This window comes from Rhipicephalus microplus, chromosome 4 (genome assembly GCF_043290135.1).
Source record: "Rhipicephalus microplus isolate Deutch F79 chromosome 4, USDA_Rmic, whole genome shotgun sequence".
NCBI lineage: Eukaryota > Metazoa > Arthropoda > Arachnida > Ixodida > Ixodidae > Rhipicephalus > Rhipicephalus microplus.
The window spans coordinates 213,698,759-213,712,384 of record NC_134703.1 but is presented as its reverse complement, the minus strand read 5'-3'; the positions used below and the strand labels follow the sequence as shown (position 1 = coordinate 213,712,384).

Below are 13,626 nucleotides of genomic sequence, written 5' to 3'. Positions count from 1 at the left end.
TAATTTTTTCACTAACATGAGTGCGTGTATGCGTTCTAAACGTCTGTACCAGGCACAATGTGCTGGCTCAATTCACTACATTTATAAAGAATAATGCTGATTTCAGTTATTTATGGTTTAATAGTTTAGTTTACGTCATAAATTAAAATAAATTATATGCTGTGGTAGACCTCAGTGTGGTGTTTATTAGTCTTTATGAGGACAAGTATTACCATTTATGCATACTGATAAGACCGTAAGGATTTTTTAACCAGTTGGGTATACTTCTAACGGTCATTAACCTTTAACTAAATCAAGCCACAACTATGATATTTTCTATTATTGTGTACCTAAGCAGCGCTCGAAGTATCACAGTGGTGTGATCGATGTTATGCTAAGAAAAAAAACACGTGGTCCACTATTGAGATTTCCACTGACTTTTTTACTGGTGTTCTGTAAAATTAGCCTATTATTGATAACCTCCTTCATTATCAACCCAACATTACCACATCTTAGCACCACCTGACAAGAAAAAATTCGTCAGATCCCACGATGCTGGGAATCGACGTTATCCGAAGCATGCGAAGAGGAAGTGACCGTGTTGAGATTTTTGTATTTAGCGACACATCATGAAATGATGCTAAATATATGTACAAGTTTTGCACACACAGAGAAAAGTTGAAGAGTTGCAGATGTTTATATAACTAGTTGTTTGCACTTCCGCAATGATGCCTACTGGAACATGCGTAGTAGCAACACCAGAAGCTGATATGAAGCGCTGATGCTCGCGAAGGTGCTAGCCCTAGACACTGCTACATAAATCAACTTCAGTGCACGGCAACTAATCACAATTGACGTTAACACGACGTGACGGCTGTATCAAAGGAGTACATATGTAATGTTTATAAATTTGGGTAGGCAGCACAGCAACCACTATTGATGTTTCATGAAGATTAGTATGTACTTGAAAAGTAGTTCCAAGACCTGCCGTAGCTTTGTAGTAAAATGCTTCATTGCCACGCAGAATGCTTGGGTTCGATTTCAGCTGGGACCTTCACAATTATTCTTTGCATTTGTTGGGTTGACGCTACCAATGACGGGTATCTCTTATTGTTCGCGCGCTAAAGTTGCCCATGTGTGTTCTCGTCATTCCTGGGTAGATACTAAGTGTCAATCACCTGTGGCCTATACCAGCGGCACATACCCTCCCGTTGGTATGTGCCACTGTCGGGCGGGAAGTGTTTGACGACGTACGTGATAAGATTGTGACATTATTCACGTCCTGACTAGCGTGCCATGTTTCTCAAACCATCTTATCCTTTCATTCTAATTTTGGTTCACACCAAGTTTTGGGGGTGACCACGAGAGCACCAAAACGTAAGCGGCTAGAAAGATAGATAGGTACGCTCAAAGTCACCGAAGTTCGCTAAGAAATGCTTAGCATTTAATAACATGGATGAGGTGAGAAAAGATCACTCGCCAGTTTTGCGCTGCACTAGCGACTGCCGGATCGATCACTTTTCGTGAGTTCACAATGCATCGTTCGCTACCCGGAACCTTCACATGATTAAGGTTCCTAGAACTCTCTTCTGTCGATGGCAAACTTCGTTGCCGTTTGTAGTCCTTTGTGATATTTAAAAGAGGCACAGAACTATTTTTCTTTCCCAAACATAGCCGAAGGCTTCACACAATTCTCACAGCACTGTCTTGGTCTGCACCATGTTGGTTTTTGTTGAACGGCCATCTGAAGATGCTGCCTACGTCACTCCTCCAACAGGCAATGAAAGCTACTGAGTAATGTACCGGTGCATTTCTGGAGCATCCACTGGTGCATAAGCGATGCGCCGGAGCATTTGCGGAGGAACCACCGGAGCGAATCCAGGGAATTTATGTTGCAGTTTGTTCCTTCTTTTTTTGTGTTTGCGTCATCGTGCGTCGAGTCAAAATATGTTCAAGTATTGTCAACAACTGGGCCCACTTTCAGTCCTTCTACAAAGAATTGGCCCCGTTTTCCTCCGTTTCCTTCTTCCGTCGCCCACTGTAATAAAACTGTGGAAAACGAATGTATATCCACCGGTACATTTCGGTTAATGGGAACAGTTAATGGAGAGTACCTTAGTAACCTGCGCTTCGCCGATGACATTGCGTTGCTGAGTAACTCGGGGGACGAATTGCAAATCATGATTACTGAGTTAGACAAGGAGAGCAGAAAGGTAGGCCTTAAAATTAATCTGCAGAATACTAAAGTAATGTACAACATCCTCAGAAAAGAGCAGCGCTTTGAGATAGGTATTAGTGCACTTCAATCTATGCCTACTTAGGGCAGGAGCCGAACCACGAGATTGAAGTAACTAGGAGAGTAAGAATGGGGTGGAGCACATTTGGCAAGCACTCTCAAATTATGACAGGTAGATTTATTTATTTATTTATTTAAAAATAGCTTACAGGCCTTCGTTGAAGCATTGTGTAAGAAGGTGAGTACAAAAAGTGGACTTCCGTAGTAGTTACAAACAGACAAAGTTCATGAACAGCGGTCATGTAGCAGATCACATAATAAGAAGAGCAGTACAAAATAAAAAAGAAATCAACAACACTAGCAAAGATAAAACAGATAATAAAGAAATATATAAGCGACACTACGGTGCAATATAATAAGAGACTGCAAAAAGGTTACAACGAAAAGAGCACACTGCAGTAATGGCAAACATTTTTACACCTCGTAGGTCAGATAACTGGTCAGTGCGTTACGAAAAGCATTATTGTTTGTCAGACATGCGATGCTATCCAGCAGGGAATTCCAACATCGGACTGCACGTGGAAGTGCAGAGCAGTTGAATTCACGTGTTGATCCGTAAATGCGGGTATAGCTAAAGTGATTATGAAGCCTGTGTGATGTGAAGTAGGGTGTTTTCAAGCATGCTAGTGTTGTTCGAGATGAATGAGTGAATTTGTGAAACAGTGTCAGCAAGGCAATGTCACGTCGAGTACTCAATGATTGCAATGAAAGTTTAGGTTGATTTGTGTGACGCTAGATTGATAGCTGTAATCGTTAGAAATGAAGCGGCTTGCCCTGTTCTTAATTTGTTCCAACATGTCAGTAAGGTATTTTTGGTGAGGAGACCAAATAGGGGAAGCGTACTCGAGTTGAGGGCGAACGAGGGTAAGGTATGCTAATTTGCGAACATTCGAAGGAGCATTTCTTAGGTTTTGTCGCAAGTAACCCAAAGATTGGGAGGCTTTGGCTGAAACACAGGTGATGTATTCTGACCAAGAAAGATTTGTAGTGAATATAATGCCTAGATACTTATATTGTGTAGCTATTGCAACAATGTCTTTATTTATATTGTATAAATGTAGGGAAGTTATAGGCTTCCGAGTAAATAACATTAGTTTACATTTTGACATATTCAATGACATTAGCCATTTACTGCACCAGTTACTAACTTGTTCGAGATCGTGCTGAAGAACCAGAGGGTCGTCTGTATTAACTATTGTGCGATAGGCAATACAGTCGTCAGCAAATATTCTTATAGAGGAGGACCCGTTATGTGGAAGACCGTTAATAAAGATGAGAAAGAGCAAAGGACCGAGGACGCTTCCCTGTGGTACATCAGAAGATACTTCAGTTAAGGAGGACGAGAAGTTATTTGCAATGGTGAACTGGTAACGATCAGAAAGAAAGTTCTGGACCATGATAAAGTGAAACAGTCCAATTGAAGAGCTGAAAGTTTTGAAATAAGGCGACAGTGTGGGACGCCATCAAACGCCTTCGAAAAGTCCAGAAAAAAAGCAGTCAGTTTGTTGGTTGTTGTTCAAGTTAGTGTGTAGGTCTGTAACAAATTCAAGCAACTGTGTTTCACACGATATGCTTTTTCTAAAACCATGCTGATTATGAAAAAAGAACTTGTGAGTTTCAAGGTGTCTGTAGATCTGCGAGGCGATAACGTGTTCCAGTAACTTGCAAGAAATGCATGTCAAGGAGATTAGTCGGTAATTTTCGCATGATGATTTATTGCCACTTTTAAGTACCTATATTATATTTGCCATTTTCGAGTCTGTAGGAAGGAGGCCAGTCGCGAGTGACTGCTTAAATATGTGAAGAAGAATTTCGCTTGACACTGTTACTGTACTTCGTAACATTTTTGAGTTTATGCCATCTATGCCACAAGAAGAAGACATCTTAAGGTTATTTATGAGTGATGATAGTCCTTTTAATGTGATATCTATAGGTTTCATGTATTGGTATCTGAAATCAGAAATGTAAGGTTTGCTTAAAGTGTCCTCTTTTCTGAATACGGAACTGAAGAAGGAATTAAGAGCTGATGAACACTCGCTATTTGGAAGAGGAACATTGCTGCAGCTGTGTAGGCAGATATCAATATATTCGCGGTTGGGGCTTATTATTTTCCAAAACTTAGCTGGATTGTTTTTAAGTTGTTCAGGAAGGTCATTAGAGAAATATTTGTCCTTAGCTTCGCCTAAAGCTGAGCAATATGTTTTAAGATAGCATTTGTAATTCTGCCATGGCAAAGAAAGGGTTCTTGCCATGGCAGAATCTTGGCAAAGATTCATGGCAATTGTAATTCTGCCATGAGGATGATTCGAAGGCTCTTGGCGATATTATACAGCTGTTTCTTTCTGCTCCTCATGCGCTTGAGCTTTTTTGTAAACCAGGGGTTTAATCTATCGTTTGTTATAGAAACGAGTGGGACATATTTGTCTACCAAGGCGCACAAAGCATTTTTAAACAACAACCAGTTCTCTTTTACAGATCTATTGTAAAATGAGGTCCACAATGTGCTTTGAAAAAATGCTCTCAGTTTCGTATTTATTGCAGTAAAATTGCCTTCATTGTTGTCTCGAATTCGCTTTGTTATGGACCTGCCGTGGGTGGTGTTATGTTTATCGTCACTTGAAGCAGATGGTGATCGCTGAAACCACCCAGGTGTTCTATGTTACTTATAGTTTCAGGAGCGTTCGTGAGAAAAAGGTCTATAACATGGGTACCGCGTGTATGTTTAGAAACAGTTTGAAATAGGTTCACATCTAAACATAAATTGATTGCCACTATCCCTCGAGAGAAAGGCATAAAACAGCTGTATATTGCCGGTACTTAGCTGCAGAGCAGAAACCTGGAGACTTACAAAGAGAGTTCAGTTTCAATTGAGGACGATGCAGCGAGCAATGGGAAGAAAAATGGTATGTGTAACCTTAAGAGACAAGAAGAGAGCAGAGTGGATTAGGGAACAAACGGGGGTTAAGGATATCATAGTTGAAATCAAGAAGAGGAAATGGACATGGGCCCGGCATGTAGCGCGTAAACAAGATAACCAATGGTCATTAGGGGAACTAACTGATTCCCAGAGAAGGCAAGCGTGTTAGGGGGAGACAGAAGATTAGGTGGGCAGATGAGATTAAGAAGTTTGTGGGTATAAATTGGTAGCAGCATGCACAGGACCGGGTTAACTGGCGGAACGTGGGAGAGGCCTTTGTCCTGCAGTGGATGTAGTCAGGATGATGATGATGATGAAGACATTTTGGTTTGAGTGAGGCTACCGAAGCAGAGCGGCAGCATCATTCCCCAGCTCCTTCCAGCTGGGTATATTTTTGTTTACAGTGCAGTGGTGAACACATTGGAAGCACGACGAATGTGGCAATATTTTGCAGGTGTACGGCCACAAGTGGATTGACCTCAGCGAACATGGTCACGGCGTTGCACTGCTGAACACGTGCAAGTATGGCCATGCAGTCCACGGAAACGTCATGCGGCTCTCGTTGCTTCGAGCACCCAAGAGCCCGGACCCTGAAGCTGATATGGGTCACCACAAGTTCACCTACGCCCTCATGCCGCATCAAGGTGAGTGCACTGCTGCGATGTGGCATTCCATCGACTGGAGGCAAATAATAACTAGCTTTGAACATTAAGCGCTGTAATGTTGAGGCGCCTTGCACTCACTTTTATAGCCTCGGCCCTATCAATGTCACCGGTGGAATAATATATACGAAGGGGGGGGGGGGGTTGATAAATGACGAATGTGTGAAAATATTTATTTTTTTCAACGCCTTGCCTTCGTCTGGGAATACACAGTTCCAGCAAAAACGCACTTCTATACACCAGTACGACGGGCGCTACACTACTATCGTCATAGACGTGGCGTATAGTATCACGTAGCCAACAATAAATGTAGGCACTCGTGCGATATATTTCGCATAAAAACTGCGAGCAAGGCACAGCTTTCAACAAAGTAACCTAAGCACGCACTTCTGGACGTGAGAACTCATGTATGAAGGAATGCCATAAATATAGCACTGGAAATATATGGTCACTGTGTGGAACTTGTAGGTTGCGCAATGAGCAAGGTGCGTCAGGACGCATCAAAAGAGATTAACAGAATAGGTGTAAGAAGATCACAACAACTAAAAAAAAAGGGGGGGGGGGGGGTTGCAACAGCAGTGCAAATGGGCAGTGAAGATTTACAAAAAAATGAAGTACTGGAAATGTGATAACTGAATACATTTGAAAAGTCTAACATAAATAAGTGTAAAATAACAGTAACAAATTGGAAAACAGCAACAGCGGTGAAAATGTACAGTGAATGTGTGTAACAAATGAAGTGTACCAACGGTAAGTATGGCAAACCAACTAAAAAAAAAAGTGATGTATAAAGTGTAAAGACTGTGCCAGAGGTGGAAATGGACACAACCAGATGCGCCGAAAAAGTGATTATGAACAGTTTTAAACAAGCACACAAAATACAAAAATACAGTTAATTAGCAAATATATGACAAGGGCTTACCTATTATATGGCCATAAGTGTCAGCTTTCTAGCGCTTTCATTAATATGAGATGATACGTCTCTAAATTTATAGATAAAGAAGGATTTGCGCACTTTTCTCTCTTGTTGGAATCAAAAACCAGGTTCCAATACTGTTAATGGTTTGTCAAGCGAATGTCCTGGCATGCTGATGTGCTTCAAAAGGGGCAAGTGAGAATATATTGTCATGTGTGCCTTGTGGTTATTGAAACGTAATCTTAATGGTGTTTAAGTTTGACCTATATATTGAAATTTCCAAGGTGAGATTCCAGCAAATGGACACAGTTATTGGTCTCGCAGTCAAAGCTCTCTTTAATTTTCATTGTAAAATTTGATGCCATTCTGATAGCAGCTGATGCTGTGAGTGCTCACCTTGCACCTCGTTTAACGAGAAGCACTGCAATCAGAATAAACGGAAGGAATGAGGGGATGGTGTCCTAGATGATGTCAGCTCGTCGTGCAGGTTCCTTGACCGACAGTATGCCATGCGCTTGTAGTTCACAATAAATGCTTTTCACAAAAATACTCTGCATGAGGATGCTGTGATGTTTTCGTAATATATAATTCATGTTCGGTATTGATGGAGAATGCATTCAGATTAAATTAGTAGGTGGTTTCTGTGAAATGCGCTTCTTCGAGGTGAAAATCTCGTATCTGTCTGCTGTTGTGGCGTAATTAATGCTGTTGTCAATTACTGGAGGCGGGCACTTGTCACCTGTAAGTTCATCACGCAGCTTCTCACAGTTATCGCGAAAGTCCGATTGCATGGAGCACCAATTTTAAAATTTGAGGACCTGACTCTATGTGCATTTCTACATTTAGAAGTTTGAGTGTATTTTTTAATGAATCAATTTCCTGCAATGACAAGGTTTGCCACGTCATCTCCAAACTATCTCAAATAATTGGTATCCTTTTCCGCTATCAGTCTGTTCGTCCCCCAAGCACCATAATATCGCTTTATTATTCGCTGTTCCAGTCTTGGCTTGACTACTGCCATCTTATCTGGGATATTTCACCTAAAGAAAACCATATTTAAATTACATATTTTGCAAAAAAAGGTGATTAGGATTGTTCCTAATGTCCCTTAATTACAACACACAAAGGAGCTTTTTCACAAATATAAAATACTTCGGGTCGAAAAATTATACAAATACTGTTTATCTGTTGTCTATAAGCATGGAATAACCCTAAACACATTCTTTTAGCAACAAGTTTCTAATTTATAAAAACGCCAACGCATTCACACAACTCGGCAAAGTGCATAATGGCTTGTTTCAACATATAAAAAGCAGTATAGTTGGCGATTACTTGAAGATGAATTGCCACAACTTCTAAATAATTACGTCGAAACAACATTGTTCTTGAACACACCACAAAAAAAGCTATTTTTGAACACTTTCTTTGCCAAGATTTTTAAGTACTATGTAGCTTCACAGTTTCTTTTTTTAATAAAACATTCACCTATTGTGATTATGTTGTACTTTGTAATATAAAAACCGTTAACTTTAATTATATTATATCTGATGTTTTATTTTTCGGACTTTCATTTCGCATCCGTGACATCAATCACGAAATTTCACTGGAACATTATTTTGCGTACTGATGCATTTGTATTGTTTAGCTCTGTATTACTATGTATTACTGCTTTCTGTGATGAGTGATAATTTTATGCCTTTTTTCGTGCGGCTGTGAAGCTGCAAAGGTGTTTGTTTGTAGGTGTCCACGGCATTGTCAAGCTGTCGAGTGATAGCTTTTAGCACGGGCTGTTCAGCCATCAGGTTTTGTTTTGATGGCAAAATTAACCAATTTCAATATGGGATGCTGGTCCTGTTATTTATTTATTTATTTCAGAAGTGCTGCCAGCCTCACACAGAAGGCCTTAGGCAGGGGTGGGTGATACAAAAAAGGAAACAAATATGAAGATACAACAGGAAAGGAAACACGTCACGTAGAGCTACACCATGAAGAACTAGTGCACCAAAGTAAAATGCCAGTACTTACACAATTGTAGTGGTTTACGCATACACATACGAAAAAAAGCATGATGACAAACATCTGCTCATACAGAACTAAGAAACAAATATCATATAACGGTTCAAAAATTGGCAACATTTCAAAAATACAATGCATTGATATGAAAAAAGTGATAAAAGTGCAACAAAAATGGAAGCCTGTTCAGGATGCGCAGTGGAAAAATAGAGGGCGAAGCGCAAAGAAAGATCAAAGTCAAGTGGGTTGCTGGTGTTTTAAGTTTTTCCATGAACGACTGAAGGGTTTCGCAGTTCACCAGATAGGCAGAAAGAGCATTCTAATTAGTGACAGTGCGCGGAAAAAATGAGTTTTTAAAGGTTTTTGTTTGACAGGAATATTTATTCAGTTTTTTGGATGCTCGGAATGAGTTGATCGGCGGTGAACCGTTTTTATGTACACGTGCTTGTCTATGCGTAGCTTGTTGAGGTAAAGTAAAAACATGTACTTCAATCCATCGTGTTGCCGTCTTGCCTGCAATGTATCCAAGTCAGCTTTTTTTAACAGTTCACTGGGTGAGGTCACAGCGCTGTAGCGATTATATACTTGACATAGCTATTTGCTTGACATAGCTACTTTCGTAGTGAAGATAGCGGTGTTTGTCCCTTGATTTGTGGTTAACTCGTTAGTGGACAAGCAAACCTTGACATCCAGAAAGTTGATCATAGTATGTGAATAGGTGGGCGAGAAAGATATTGATGAATTAACGACATTAAAGTTTGAAGTGAAAGACAGCACTTCAGCTCCTCCATGATGCCATATGAGGAACATATCATCTATGAAGCTCTTGTAGTAGAATGATTAAAGTGCTTAAGCGACATTGTAGAACTCGACGTGCCTGAGAATTACACTTCGCAATAGACATGGCTTCGCTCGGCACAAACATTCCTCACAACAACAACATTCGGTCAGAATAAATGCTTATCACGAATTAGCCCTAATCCTGCAACTGAACAACTTCGAATTTAATGGCTTTCACTAAGTTCAGACAAGTGGTACCTTGATGGGCACTCAATTGGGACCAAGTTACTTTGACATATTTAACATTTTATTTTCTTGGTCGTTTACCCTTGTTACCGTCAGCACATTTAATTTGTTATACATGTTCACAGTTCATTTTCACTGCTGTTGCTGTTTTGCTATTTGTTATTGTTATTTTACACCTGTTTTTGTTAGACTATTCAGACGCACTCCATTGTCGTTTCAAGGGCATGGCGTTAAGAAGCTCATTACGCAGAAATTTCAGCGTCGGTGTCAGCGGTGTCGGAGTAAAAAATCATCATCTTTGCGTGACGTGAAAAATCGGCAATTCTTGCGTGACCTTAAAATCGATAAACATGCAAATAAAATAAATAATAAAAAATTGTGAGTCTGAGTGCGATCGAACCTGGGTCGTTTGCGTGGCAGGCGTTCTACCACGCAGCCAGGCACGTAGCCAGGACTTTTTTTGCCAAGGTCTGATTGTTTGGAAGAAAGTCATTTCATGGCAAATAAGCCTGAGAGCATATAAGGTGCTTTGGACGCTTTGATGTTAACAGGCCCATTAGAACTCGGCCAGAAGCCATCATCGCCCTGATTGAACCCTATCTACTTTTTCTTTGCCTTGCACTGGCTGGAAGCATTTCTTATACTTTCAACATCCTGCCCAGCTCCAGGAAAAGCGCGAAGCAAGTCTTGTTGATCTGGTAAATACAGTGCTGGCTTGTGTATTGGAGGGGCAAGACAACACTGGTTTACCATGATCAGAATGTGCCTACATTACGTGAGGCAGTCGCCATCAACATAGGTTCGTACTGTCGTGTTGCACTGCTATGGCATTGTCTACTATCATACTTTGGCTGGAACTTTGAGTGCACCCCTACGGAGGTGAAGCTGCTTCCTGTGATAGAGGCAATATGCATCACTGATGCCGTGTAAGCATCACCATTCACTTCGTCAGTGCAATCGTTTGTTGCAGGACTTGGACTTGGGGATTGTTACAACTGACCCCGCGACTGGGCCGCGCCCCGAAATGCACGAACAGAGTGGCCAGGGCAAAACAAGAGCGTTTATTGTCCGGCTTGGGTCTTTATGAGAACGAAAGGTAAGGGAAGGGGAAGAGGGAGATAAGATAGAAGGCGCGCGCAGCGTAGACTGGCAGCGCTTGTTTAGCGGTGGCCAACAGTTCGTGTCATTCCTTCTTCCTTAGAATCCATAACGCTCCACTAGCTTCTTGATACGTGTGGAACGTTTTAGCTCTGGGGGCGGGTGGCCCGGAAGACCGGAGCCAGTAGCCGTTGGAGCTTCGCAGTCTTGTACTGGAGGGTTCGGGCTTATCTGGGGGCTAGTGAGAGCCTCTGGACTCGACGGTTCTTCGATGCTTCTCCGCCTGAGTTGGTCCATGTGCCGGTCAACAAGCCCGTTCTCCGTGTCGACAGACACGATGCGTGCACTGGAGGTTGACCGGACCTTGCCAGGTGTCTACTTGTTACCACGGCCGTAATTGCGAAGCTACACAGGATCTCCCGGTGCGAAGTTCCGCCCGGCGCTGTCAGCAGAGTGGACATCCCCTGTTGCTCGACTCCTGGGAGGAAAACACATGTCTAATCGGGTGCGGAGCTGGTAACCCAACAACATTTCTGATGGTGAGCGCCCGGACGGAAGCGGCGTGTTTTTATAGCGGCACAGTGTTCTAGCCAGCGTCTTTGACAAGTCGGCGTCTCCACACTTCTTTAGTCCGTCTTTGATGGTTCGCACCACACGTTCGGCGAGTCCATTACTCTGTGGTTGGTAGGGGGGTGCCCGCACGTGAACTACCCCGTTCTGTTGCAAGAACTCGTTGAACTCCCATCCGGTGAATGGCGTGCCAATATCAGACACTACTGTGTGTGGCAGACTGAATCTACTGAACAGCGTTCGCAGGGCATCGACTGTGTTGCGCGAGGTCGCATGAGCCAGGGGAATGGCCTCAATCCATTTACTGTGAGAGTCCACGCCGACAAGAAGCATTCTTGTTTTGGATCGGACCCTCGAAGTCGACATGCAATCGCGACCATCTTTCCTGCGTCTCTGGCCAGCGAATGGGTGCTTGCGCGGGTGGCATGGGCAACGCCTGTACGCAGTGCTGACACACAGCGGCTAAGCGCTCATTATCGTGGTCCAAGCCAGGCCACCAAAATTTTGACCGTGCAACTGCCTTCATTGCAGAAACTCCTTGATGAGCTCCATGTAGTAACTTCAGTAGCTTCTTCCTGGCTTCCGCCGGAACCACAACACGATGACCCCAGGAGAAGCAAGTTATGCTGCACGGACAGCTCCTTCCGCCTTTTGTGATACTCCCGCATCTCTGTGCCTTTCTCCGCAGTGCGTTGTGGCCAACCTTGGATGACGTACCTGCACACACTTGACAGTACGCCGTCTGACTGCGTGAGGGCTTGAAGCTCTTTCATGCGCACCGCTGGCTCGTCCCACTGGTCCACGACGAGGACTACTCGGCCGCATTCTCGTCGTCCTGCAGCTTCTGTTCAAGAGATTGGGGTAACCGGCTTAATGCATCCGCGTTGAGCATAAATTTTCCCGGCTTGTACTGCAGTTTATACTTGTATGCACCAAGTAGTAGCGCCCATCTTTGTATTCTGGCTGCCGCCATGACGAGGTCTGACGGTCGTGCCTTAACAGGCCGAGCAACGGCTGGTGATCCGTAACCAGAGTGAACTTTCGCCCCAACAGGTAGTCCCTAAACCTAGTAACACCAAATATCAAGGCTAACGTCTTGCGCTCGATCTGAGAGTACTTTCTTTCGGCAGTTGTCAGCGTTCTCGATCGAAAGCCTACGGGTCGCTTCTCGCCTTCGGTGTGATGAAAAAGTGCAGCACCAACTCCGTATGGGGACGCATCACACTCCAAGAAGAGCTCACGGTTCGGGTCGAAATGAGTGAGTACGGGTGCCGCGCACAACGCATTTTTCACCTGGACAAAGGCTTTCTTTTCTTTGGTGCTCCACGTCCACTTAGCGCCTTTTTCTAGCAGTTTGTACAACGGTGCTAGAATGGTAGACAAGTCGGGCATAAACTTGTTATAAAAGGTTACCATGCCCAGAAACGAGCGTAGCTCGCAGACGTTCTGTGGCGAGGGGGCTAGCCTGATAGCATCCACGTTCTTTTCCATGGGATGCAGTCCGTTCGCGTCAATACAGTGACCTAGATATGTAACAGAGGGCTCGCTAACGCGGCACTTATCAGCATGAAGCTTAATGCCATGTTCACGGAAGCGCTCGAGCACAGCCATCAGATTGCGGTTTTGGCTGTCACCCTCTTCCGCTATCAACACGTCATCTAGGTACGCTTGCACCCCAGGCAAACCCTGTAGGATTGATTCAATCCGCCTTTGAAATATCGCCGGTGCCGAAGCAATCCCAAATGGGAGGTGGTTGAAGCAAAAGAGGCCCTTGTGGGTGTTTATCACGGCCAATTTTCGAGACTCTTCGTCTAGCGCGATCTGGTTGTAGGCGTCGCGCAAATCCAAAATGCTGAACCGCTCCCCCCCCCCCCACCTAATTGCGCAAAAATATCCTCGATAAGAGGCAGCAAGTATTGTTCCAGCTCGCAAACTAAGTTCAAAGTAATCTTGAAGTCACCGCAAATGCGAACTGTGCCGTCTTTCTTTAAGACTGGAACAATGGGCGTAGCCCATTCTGAGTGCGTCACTGGTGATATAATGCCAGCTGCCACGAGTCGATCTAATTCCCCTGAAACTTTATCCAACAAAGCGTAGGGTACCTTTCTTGCCTTGAAGAACTTTGGCGTCACTCTAGGCTTGATGTGAA

General features: G+C 43.3%; 1 protein-coding gene across 5 annotated transcripts in view; it reads left to right on the top strand.

Annotated features, from left to right (window-relative positions):
- Positions 1–13,626, top strand: part of LOC119172976 (alpha-mannosidase 2C1) — a 538,513-nt gene that overhangs the window by 470,412 nt on the left and 54,475 nt on the right. For all 5 annotated transcript variants that reach the window (XR_012895065.1, XM_075893986.1, XM_075893985.1 and 2 more), the window contains one exon: positions 5,647–5,836. Coding sequence is in view for 4 of the 5 variants with exons in the window: in XM_075893986.1 (XP_075750101.1) it covers positions 5,647–5,836 (190 nt within the window). In the remaining variant the exon portion in view is untranslated. The remainder of the gene's footprint in view (positions 1–5,646; positions 5,837–13,626) is intronic.